The 11,663-nt window shown below is 32.6% G+C and overlaps 2 protein-coding genes across 2 annotated transcripts; one reads left to right on the plus strand and one right to left on the minus strand.

The window, feature by feature from the left end:
- Positions 1-1,374: 1,374 nt before the first annotated feature.
- LOC115723030 (transmembrane 9 superfamily member 2) lies at positions 1,375-5,410 on the plus strand. The gene is made up of 7 exons (XM_030652429.2): positions 1,375-1,690; positions 2,084-2,124; positions 2,698-3,283; positions 3,387-3,524; positions 3,620-3,776; positions 3,876-4,360; positions 4,893-5,410. Exons 1-7 carry the CDS (start codon positions 1,542-1,544, stop codon positions 5,110-5,112), a joined length of 1,776 nt encoding a protein of 591 aa, XP_030508289.1. The 5' UTR covers positions 1,375-1,541; the 3' UTR covers positions 5,113-5,410.
- A 616-nt stretch (positions 5,411-6,026) lies between these two features.
- Positions 6,027-7,843, minus strand: LOC115723940 (D-galacturonate reductase-like). Its single transcript, XM_030653402.2, has 3 exons — positions 7,432-7,843; positions 7,087-7,330; positions 6,027-6,471 (listed from the first exon to the last, which is right to left on the minus strand). Exons 1-3 carry the CDS (start codon positions 7,770-7,772, stop codon positions 6,079-6,081), a joined length of 978 nt encoding a protein of 325 aa, XP_030509262.2. The 5' UTR covers positions 7,773-7,843; the 3' UTR covers positions 6,027-6,078.
- Between the last annotated feature and the right edge of the window lie 3,820 nt (positions 7,844-11,663).

Consider the following 11,663-nt stretch of genomic DNA (forward strand, 5'->3'; position numbering starts at 1 on the left):
TTAAAAAAGTCAATAAAAATATTTAATTTTTATTGAAAGTATATAAATACTATAGGAAAATTTTACAATGCACTCCCTTAAAATGGATATATTGATGCACTCCTATCTGTTTTAGCATCCGAAATAATTTTTTAGTCAAATTTTTTCTCATGGTCATGTACGTTATAGTTATTTAAGACATCCTGCAAAATTTTAAGAAATTTGGAAAAGTTTAACACGCCGAAAATTATGTTCAAACAGTGTGTTGCACGCGTGACTATTTTATTTTATACGCGTGTAAAATAGACTGTTTGAACATTGTTTTTTATATTGTAAATTATTCCGAATTTTTCAAAATTTTGTAGGATATCTTAAATAGCTATAACGTACATGAATATGAAAAAAAATTAGACTAAAATTTTTTTCTGGATGCCGAAACAAGTTAAGGGTGCATCAATACATCCCTTTTAAGAGCTTGACCGGCTCAGTAATTGGTGGCCCTTCCTTGACTTAGTGGCTTCTGTAATCCTAAGTCTAGTACTCGCTGAATCGATATCGCAAAGCGGCATTCCTCTAGTTTAATTTAGTTATAGAGTTTTATTCTCCTAAAAGCAAACCATGTAGAATCACCCAATACTATATTAAATATAATAAATAAAAGAGTTATTTTTAGCAAAAAAATTTTATGTTTACTTTTCTTGTAAATTTGAGGTGTATTACCATTAAATATCAACGAGATTATTATTGTATTACCTTCAAAGTTAAAGTTTTACCATAAAAAAGTAAAAAATTAAGTGTATAAAAATTAAAATATAATCGGGATTGACCGTCAATTACTCAAATAAAAATATAAAAAATTATTAATTACATTAATGAGGGGTAAACAGGTAAATAAAAAATAATATTTATTGTGGTGTAAAATTTAATTCATACTATATTTTGTAACAAATTTAAAACAACTTTTAGCTCAAATTTAAATCATATTATATACACTACCATTAGAGTTCAATTTTATAGACATGAACTAAAAAAATTCGTTTATATTATTTTTAAAATACTCTATTAGAGATGTAGCATATGTTAAAATATAACAATATGCTCAAAAGAATAAAATTAAATAATAAAATATTGTGGCTAAGTAGAAATAAGAGTAAAATATCAAGATCCAGATATAATTAAGAGCAAATAAAGTGGCTAAAGGGAAATAAAGTAAAATATGAAGATCTAACTCAATAAATATAAATAAGAACAAATAAAGTGGCTAAAATGAATAAAGTAAAATATCAAGATCGAACTCAATAAGTAAATAAGAAAAAATAAAGTGGGTAAAATGACATAAAGTAAAATATGAAGATCGAGCTCAATAAGTAAATAAGAGAAAAAAGTGGCTAAAATGAAATTAAGTAAAATATGAAGATCTACATCTGAGTCGTTTCTTAAATTTCCCCTTTCTTCCATTGTTTGGAGAAAGGAGAGCTATATCTTGTTCATTTCTCCTAATCTTTTTTCTTTGTCTTCTTCTTCCTTAGTCTACTAGATCTGAGGATTCAGACAAGGAATCAATGGAGGATTCTCTCAAGTTCCTCGTTCTTGCGCTTCTTATCTCTTCTTGTGCCATCCATGTTACATCTGATGGCTCAGATCACCGCTACAAGGATAATGACGTAGTCCCTCTTTACGCCAACAAGGTCGGCCCTTTCCACAACCCCAGGTATGATGATTTCATATTCCTCGATCTGAATTCCGATCTGACCTCTTCGCGGTTCGGATCTCGTTTTTATCTTTTGAGCGATTTTTTTTCTTCTGTAAAATTCACCTGATTTTTGGACTCTGTGGGTTAGAAACTGGTTCGAGATTATAATGGCGGAGCTAAAATTGAATTTGGGGAAAAAAAATTCTTTCACTTAGTTTTTTTTTTTTGCTTGCAATGTGCACCGACGTTGATGCGAGGTAGTTTTGGAGGTCGAAAGGGGGGTTTTTCAGAACGAGTCTTTAGATTTTGATTTATATTGAGTATATTTGATTGAAATTGTAATTGATTTATTTTTTGATATGGCATTATGCTAAATTGCTAATTTTGATGTATCTGATATTATTGGTTCAGTGAGACGTATCGCTACTTCGATCTGCCCTTCTGTTCTGGAGGTTTGTGCTTTACTATTATTTCTTTTGTTACTATTTATATCTTGTGATTGTGTTTATGTCTTCAGACTTATTAATTGGTAAAGATTAATTCTTGGATCCCTTTTCGGGTCAGTGAACAAATGAATATAACTCTTCTTGAGCTGTCTTGTCATTTGTGTTTAGTATTTGCTATGGTGTTTTGGTGAATAGTATGGCTGTCGATTTAAGTTCCTCAAATTTACATTAGTTCCTTCCTATTGATGTTTATAAGGGAAATGAAAAGAATAAGGAGAATCTGTTGAAGTTTTTAGCTTGTTGTTTGTAAAAACCAAGCTCAGCAACGTGGGCCTGTAACCCAAGTGGGATCAAATAGATCATCGGATCCGATTCATTGTTAACTGTTTAAAAAATGTGAAGGGCTCTCCAATATAGGCTTAAGAAATGAATTATTTTGCAGATTCTGAATAAGTGCAATCTTTTAAAGCTTCCGAAATTTTTCAAGAGAATGGAAACTAAGTAAAGAGAAGCTTTGATTTGAATATATATCATTTTTGTTTGAATATTTAAAATATTATATCTAAATGTTAATGGTAGGTGATGTGAAGGAGAAGAAAGAAGCTCTTGGAGAGGTGCTGAATGGAGATCGCCTTGTTAGTGCACCTTATAAACTTGAGTTTAGGAAAGAGAAGGAATCTGAGGTTGCCTGCTCAAAAAAGCTGACCAAGGAAGATGTTGCTAAGTTTAGGGAAGCTGTGAAAAAGGATTACTACTTTCAAATGTACTACGATGACTTGCCAATCTGGGGTTTTATAGGAAAGGTTGATAAAGATGGAAAATCTGACCCAAGCGAATACAAATATTCTCTTTACAAGCATATCCATTTTGCTGTACTCTACAATAAAGATCGTGTGATTGAAATCAGTGCTAAGACCGATCCTTCATCAGTTGTAGACTTGACAGAGGACAAAGAGGCTGATGCCGATTTCACATACACTGTAAAATGGACAGAAACTGATATTCCTTTTGAGAAGAGAATGGACAAGTATTCACAATCTTCTTCACTGCCCCATCACTTGGAAATTCACTGGTTCTCAATCATAAATTCATGTGTAACAGTGCTTCTTTTGACTGGTTTCCTTGCAACAATCCTCATGCGGGTTTTGAAAAATGATTTCATGAAGTAAGATTTTATTTGTGAATTTACTGAAAGAATTTCATATGAGGGCCTATGACTCTTCATGTTCTTTTTACCTACTTATCAAAATTATTTAATTACTTGAAAGGTATGCACAAGATGAGGAAGCAGCTGATGATCAAGAAGAGACAGGATGGAAGTATATCCATGGTGATGTTTTTCGGTTCCCAAAGTACAAATCAGTGTTTGCTGCTGCCCTTGGTTCCGGCACACAGTTGTTCACTCTGTGAGAATCTTTCTATGCATTTATTTGTTTCTATAAATTTTGGATTTGTTTACTCTCACTAACCATGGTACTCTGCCACTTCTATGCATTTCCAGCACTATATTCATTTTCATGCTTGCATTGGTTGGTGTATTTTACCCATACAACCGAGGTGCTTTATTCACTGCTTTGGTGGTCATTTATGCACTCACATCTGGTATCGCGGGATACACAGCAACTGCTTTCTATTGTCAGCTTGAAGGAACGAACTGGGTAAATATATCTAAGATTCTCCTTGCAATGAATATCCATTCGATTTGTGAAAATGCTGTTGTAAACTTGACTTATTCTATTTTGTGTTTATATTGACAGGTGAGAAATCTGTTGCTTACAGGGTGCCTGTTTTGTGGGCCCCTGTTCCTCACGTTCTGCTTCCTTAACACTGTTGCAATTGCTTATAGTGCAACCGCAGCCCTTCCTTTTGGCACTATTGTAGTCATTGTCCTTATATGGACATTAGTAACCTCACCATTGCTTGTGTTGGGTGGTATTGCTGGGAAGAATAGCAAAGCTGAATTCCAAGCTCCTTGTCGCACCACAAAATATCCCAGAGAAATTCCACCTTTGCCTTGGTACAGGAGTACACTTCCTCAGATGGCAATGGCTGGGTTCCTTCCTTTCAGTGCCATTTACATTGAGCTTTACTACATATTCGCAAGTGTTTGGGGTCACAGAATCTACACCATCTACAGCATTCTGTTTATTGTTTTCATCATCCTCTTGATTGTCACTGCATTCATCACTGTGGCTTTGACATACTTCCAACTTGCTGCTGAAGATCATGAATGGTGGTGGAGGTAACATCTTGCATTTATTTTATACAATTTAATGGTTGTTTAACTGACTATTATTGTAATAAAAAATCAAGGAGGAGAGGGAGAAATTTATCTATCTCTTTTAACTTAATATTATAGTAGCCATAAAATTTTAGAAAAAGAAGTTATACAGGGAGCCTAGAGGGAGGGAGGCTTGCATTTATTATTTTCTTGGAAATAATAGCCTATTTTTACTCTCTTTTGGTAGAGTTTTCATTGCTGGGTCCACTGGCTCAATGCAACCAGTTGACTAAAGTATCTGAGTAAGTTGTTGTGGCTGGTTGGGCATTGTGAAATCAAACAGGAATCATTGTACTTGACTTCTCTAGCCATTTGCGTATATATTGGGCAGGGAAATAGTGTATTGGGGTTGTAGGTATATATAAGTTTGTGGAATATTCTTTCTTCAATTTTTGTGGGGTTAATATTCGTTTGATAGTTTTCTACAGGTTGGTAGTCAGTTTTTTCACTTTTGGTGTAAAGTGATGAATATTCTATGTTGATTTTGTTGCAGGTCTTTCCTATGCGGTGGATCAACTGGTCTGTTTATCTACGCATACTGTTTGTATTACTACTACGCCCGATCAGATATGTCTGGTTTCATGCAAACCTCATTCTTCTTCGGGTACATGGCATGCATCTGCTATGGTTTCTTCCTGATGCTCGGGATGGTGGGTTTCCGTGCTGCACTGCTCTTTGTTCGCCATATTTACAGATCGATCAAGTGTGAGTAAGCATTGTTGGCTCGATGCTGCTGCTCTGGGTAAAATCTGTGCTGGTTTCTTCTTCTGCTGCATCATCATCAAATGGAGGAAGGTCTGTGATTTTTGTTAGGTGGATTTGGTCTTTTAGGAATTCTACTCTGCGTTTGCTCCAACAGGGTTTAGGGATATATTGGGCTCTACTTATGTTGACTGTATGTATTTACAATGTTGATGTGGGGAAGAGATTGTATAACCACATTTTTACCTTACTCTCTAAAACGATATTTTCCATGTTAGCAAAAAGTGACCCTCTATTTTTATCTCTTTACACCAATTATTTTCCCACCATGGAGAGATTATTTTAATTATGGAGAGAAAAAAAAATAAGAGAATTTAAAGAGTTGCTTTCAATATATAATATAATATGTTATTATAGCTAAAAAATCTTTTACACTAAGTTTGTTATACCACCTTTTCGTGTGTATGTATGATTTTCAGTTACACAGCTACCAAATTTAATTATTTCAATCAAGAATTGGTTATTATGATGTATGTGGTACATTTTCACTATCTATCTCCCTTATAAAATTCCTCATTTGGACTAGAAAGAAAAAAGTGTACCAATTCTAGAAATTGTGACTTACTGATTTGATACAAAATATAACATGTGCTAATTTTATTACATAATAAATATTATACTTTTTATTTCATAATTTTTCTATTTACGTTGGTTTTTTTAGAGAATAATTGTAAAATTTAAGTCAAACATATAGTACTACTGGTCTTATAATGAAAGTCACTGTATTTTAGTAAATCTTATACAAATAGATGTTAGAAGCACAAAGCATTTGATACATTAATCAAAAAGTAAACAAGAAAAGAAATGAAGAGAGTAATCTTGGCACTCACTCAATGATCTCTTGGAAACTACAAAGTATATTATAGTGTGGATGAATCCGAATACATATATAATGATTTAAATTAATGAATTAATGATCATAATTGTTGATCAATATCAAGTACTAGGTCGTGTGGCCCTAGGATAGATGCGAAAGTAACTGTCTTTCTTTGGGGAATCTGAGCAATCTTATGTGATTCTTCATGGGTCAAAGACCAATCAAAGATGTCCAAGTTTGTTCTCATTCTTTCCTTGTTGTAACTTTTTGCTACTAAGCTAACCCCTTGCTCGTACACCCATCTCAATGCGATCTGAGCAGTAGTCTTTCCCTTGGAGTTGGCAATTTCTTGGAGGACATCACACTCTATGACACTATTGTCTCCCCATTGAGTCCCAAAGGCACCCAATGGAGAGTAAGCTGTTATATGAATACCTTTCTCATTACAAAACTCCCTTAATTTCTTCTGCTGCCAAATTGGGCTCATCTCCACCTATATACAATTCATATCAAACATGAGGTGAATCTATTTCAATGACATTTTAGTCATTGTAAGTATTCCACCAATTTTTAAAGAATTCCTTCAAACAATTTATTTTACGTTAGTATAAAAAAATTGAAATATTATTTGAAAACTTTTCAAATATTAGTGAGATGACTTTTATAATTATAATATAACTATATACCATCATAAAAAAATAATTATTTATTTTTCCGTACCTAAAAACAATAATACTCTAAGTAGAGGCAAAGTTACATCCCTATATGAGAATTCTTCAATATATGATTGTAATTTAATGAGTAAGTAAGTAACATGGTATATTTTATGATAGTGTATAGACTCTAAGTATTCATCAAAGAAATGCTAAATGGTATAAGCTTACGCACCACTTAAAGTGTTATATTGTTATTAGTATAATTAAGTATTGAGTCCCACATAATTTAATTTAATAATTATTGTAGAATATCACTAAGCATTTGCAAGACGTTACTTCAAGATAATGCTAAACACTACTGATACCTAATAACAATAATCTATTCGATATGATAAATCATAATATAGAATCTATATCCTATGATATAATATTTAATGCTATAGATTATTTACTTGGTTGAGAGCTGGATGGATTTTGGCTATGGAAAGTAGGTGGTGAAGCATTTGACAAGTGAAATTGCTGACTCCAATGTCCCTAGTTAGGCCAAGTCTCTTGCACTCTTCCATGCCTTCCCATACTGATTTTATATCTAAGGCTTCAATAAGTTCCCTCTCCACAGGCAAACTTTTCACATCTTTGCTCAATTTGAATGGCCAGTGAATAATGTACATGTCAACATACTCCAATTCAAGCTTTCTTAACATCATACAAATAAGTTATTATCATAAAATGTAATTTTGTGAAACTTAAATTTAGTGTTAAATCAACACTAAAAGAATACTATTTATTTAGTGTACCTAAGACTCATCTTGATTGCTGGCACCACAAGATCTCGATGGGCAAAGGTGGCGAAAAGCTTGGTAGTGATGAAGAGCTCATCTCTAGATTTGATCAAGCCTAGGCTTAAAGCTTCCGCAATGGCTTTGGCCAAGTGCTCCTCTGAGCCGTAAACAAAGGCCGTGTCAAAGTGGCGGTACCCCACTTTGATGGCTTCAACAATGGTGCTTTTCGCCTTTTCCATGTTGGTAGGAGGATAAGAGGACGTTCCCATCCCCACCAAAGGCATGGCCTTGATCTCATTGTTGCAACTACTACTAATACTACTCCTCAATTCTATTTTAGGAATAATAATAGCCATATAGTATAGTGCTTATGTATATAAGTCTTAACTTTGTGTTGCCTTAATATACCCTAAAGTGTGTTGTGTATGAATTAATAATAGATACACATGTAATTTATACACTTACATGTGTATAAAAATGCACAAAATAATGTCAACTATATAATTGTTTTCTAGTTTTGTCTATATTTGAAGTATATTATAAACGGTTAATATATGATATGGTGGTTGGTTTTTAGTGTTTGATTCCATTTTGAATCCATTAATTGTTTGACTTAGGGCACTTGGCCGGCTGATTTACAGATTAATTAAGTTAGAATTAGACAAAAATTAAAGAAATATTAAATTAATTTTTTATTGCAATCTCTTTAGGATGAAAGAAATAATTATAATTTACAGTGTTACAGATTTATTTTTGTTTTTTTTTAATTTACTTTTTTTTACGAAAAACAACTAAAAACAATATTAGTTTTAAATACGCGTGTTGTGATGTGTTAGTCCGAAATACAAGTTGTGTCGTGTTGAACTATAAAAAAATATGAGTCGTGTCGTGTAACAATTTTATGTTGGAAATTATTTTACCAGGATCTTAGATCTACTCACAAGTATATTGTTTAACACCCTAAATATGAACTTTCTAAAACGATAAAATAAACACATATAAAGTTAAGAAAACCTTACATTGATGCAGCAGAATTAATGTCTCCTTCCACTCAGATCTCTAACCCTTGTATCCTTTCTGTCGCAGAGTATAATCAAGATCTGAGCCCGAATGTCCTTCTCTTTGAGTTTGATCCTTCACAGTCTTCCAATCTATGATTGAGTTACTACTTGCTGTGTGTGGGCACTTACTCTTTCACAAGGGTTCGAAAATATAGAAGAAGAAAAGAGAAGAGAGAGGTTCGACCAAGGTATAGAAAAGGGGAAGGCTCAGTTTTTTTGAAGAGAGAATTTTCTGTCAGAAGAATAATGAAAAGCATATTATTTGACTGAGCCATCACTTTCTATTTATAGGCAACTACTAGGTTTAGGTTAGGAATTATTTGACATTAAAATAATGAAAATATCAATTTAAAAATCCTAAATAAGTGGCCGGCCATGGTGTAGATAATGGGCCCACTTGATTTTGCAGTTTTCACAAATTTTATTTCTATTTTCTCAAAAATGCCAATTTTCCAATTCTAACCATTTAAATGCCAAAACTAATTATTTAATAACTAAAATAGATTATTAAATAATATTGTCATTTAATTTAATTATTAACTAGACATATAAAGTCCATTAATAAATAAATAAACCTAGAATCTCTTTTCTTTACAATTTCGCCCATTCTTAGTGAAAATTCACAAATTAGACATAGTCTAACTTTAGAATTATAATTGACTAATCACGAATCAATTATTGAGTCTTACAAGCAGTATGTTCTCAACTAGAATGGGGACCATGGATCTATATGCTGAGCTTCCAATAAGTGAACCGAATTTACCAAGTAAATTCCTACTTATTAATTCTTCGTTGAATCCACTCTTAGAACTTAGAATTGCACTCTCAGACTTATATAGAGCATATTATATGTTTCACGATATAGATATGCTATCTCATTTAACCATTGTTATAATCTTATTGTGATCAAAGATCCTCTATATAGATGATCTACATCGAGATGGGATAATTTTGCCGTTCTCACCCCTCAATGTATTTTGCCCCTTAAAACACTTAGCTACCTGTAAATGTTGTTTAGTGATCTAAGAATTAGTCACTTAAACAAGAGCTCATCCATTTACTTCTATTTGCTAAGCTCGAAGGAAATCATCACTTGACTTCTATACACCAGTAGAAGCTATAGATTCCATATTTATGTTCAGTACTCCCACTCAATCATACTATCATGTTCCCAAAATATACGTATCACCCTGACCCAAAAGTAGGCTTAACTAATAAATCAAAGAACATGAATAGTACTCCTGAGTTGAGCCTAAGCATATCAGGATTTAGATTCTTTTAATCTTAAGATCAACTACTGATATTGACTTGGAAAGATATAACGGTAAGTTTGTAATATCTTAACTAAGTTGCAATATCGGTCCAGTCCAATGTATACTCCATACATTCGAAACTAGTATACTTTGTTAATGTCCTGGAAAGAACATAACACTTACTCCAAGTGTAAGTACACATCATCGCTGATTATCACATTAGTGTAAATCCAAAACACTGATGAAACAGGGACTTAGTCTTTTGATTCATATGATCACAATCGCATTCCACTGTGTTGACGACACTGTAATTGTGAATAAACATATGATCTGGATTTAACTGATTCTGTGTGTAAATGTAATAAACATATTAAACCATTAGCATGTAAAATTCATGCAAACATTAATCACTTCAAATTTCTTATATTGATTACTAATCAGATTGTAAAGAGTTTTATTTAGGGCATAAAACCCAACATTTTATAGGATAGGTCCAGTACGGTTTGTGTTGGGTTTTATGCCCTAAATAAAACTCATTTCAATATAATCAGATTTACTTATTAATATAGATCAGAAATAACATTTAATGTTGCATGGTTCACATGATTTATTTCATGATTATATGTACATAATGTATGAATTCTATTTAAGTCCAGAACATATTAATTTGTTAATGATTATAGTGTTGTCAACACAGTGGAATATAATCTTAATTATATGTTCGAAAGTTTATTCCCTGATTTGTCAGAACACTGGATTTAGACTGACATGGTATAATCAGCGATAGGTATTCTTACACCTTGGATAAGTGTTATGTCCTTTCCAGGACATTGGCAAAGTTTACCAGCATCGGATGTATGGAGTATACATTGGAAGGGACCGATATTGAACTTTGATTAGATATATTAGAATTTACCGTAATATCTATTCAATTCAATATTACCCGTTGATCCTAGATCAAATGATCTTAATCCTGATATGATTAGGTTCAATCTCAAGAGTGTTATTCGTGTTCTTTGATTTGTTAGTTAAGCCTACTTTTGGGTCAGGGTGATACGTACATTTTGGGAACACGGTAGTGCAATTGAGTGGGAGCACTAACATAAATATGGAATCTATAGCTTCTATCTGGCGAATAGAAAGTAAAGGATGATTTCCTTCGAGCTTAACCAAACGAAAATAAATGGTGGAGATCTCATTTCACTTAGCTGAAATATCATTTATACAGGGTTAAGTGTTTTAAGGATAAAATACATTGTAGGGTGTTACGGTAATTTAATCCCTTTATAGTGTAAATCATCTATATATAGGATCATTGATCACATTAGGGTTATAACAATGGATAACTAATGACGTGTCTATATCGTGGAACATATAGAGCGTTCTATATACTGAGAGTGCAATTCTAAGTTTTATGCGTGGATTCAACAAAGAATTAATAAGTCAGTGAATTTAAGATTAAAATCCTTGATCTGCTTATTGGAAGCTCGGATATATAGACCCATGGTCCCCATACTAGTTGAGGCCATACTGATTGTAAGACTCAGTTAATTGATTTTGATTAATCAATTATAATTCTAAAGTTAGACTATGTCTAGTTTATAAATTTTCACTAAGCAAGGGCGAAATTGTAAAGAAAAGAGATTCTAGGTTTATTTATTAATTAAGAGACTTTATATGTCTAATTAATAAATATATTAAATGACAATATTATTTAATAACTAATTTTTAGTTATTAAATAAGTAGAATTGGCATTTAAATGGTTGAATTTAAAAAATTGGTGTTTCTGAGAATATGGGATAGAAAAATGACAAAATGGCAAAATTGCCAAGTGGGGCCAATCCACTATCCATGGGCGGCACACTTAGTGTGATTTTCTTATTTATTTTTCTATTATTTTAATGCCAAATAATTCTAACCTAAACCTAGGTG

This window comes from Cannabis sativa, chromosome 9 (genome assembly GCF_029168945.1).
Source record: "Cannabis sativa cultivar Pink pepper isolate KNU-18-1 chromosome 9, ASM2916894v1, whole genome shotgun sequence".
Lineage (NCBI taxonomy): Eukaryota > Viridiplantae > Streptophyta > Magnoliopsida > Rosales > Cannabaceae > Cannabis > Cannabis sativa.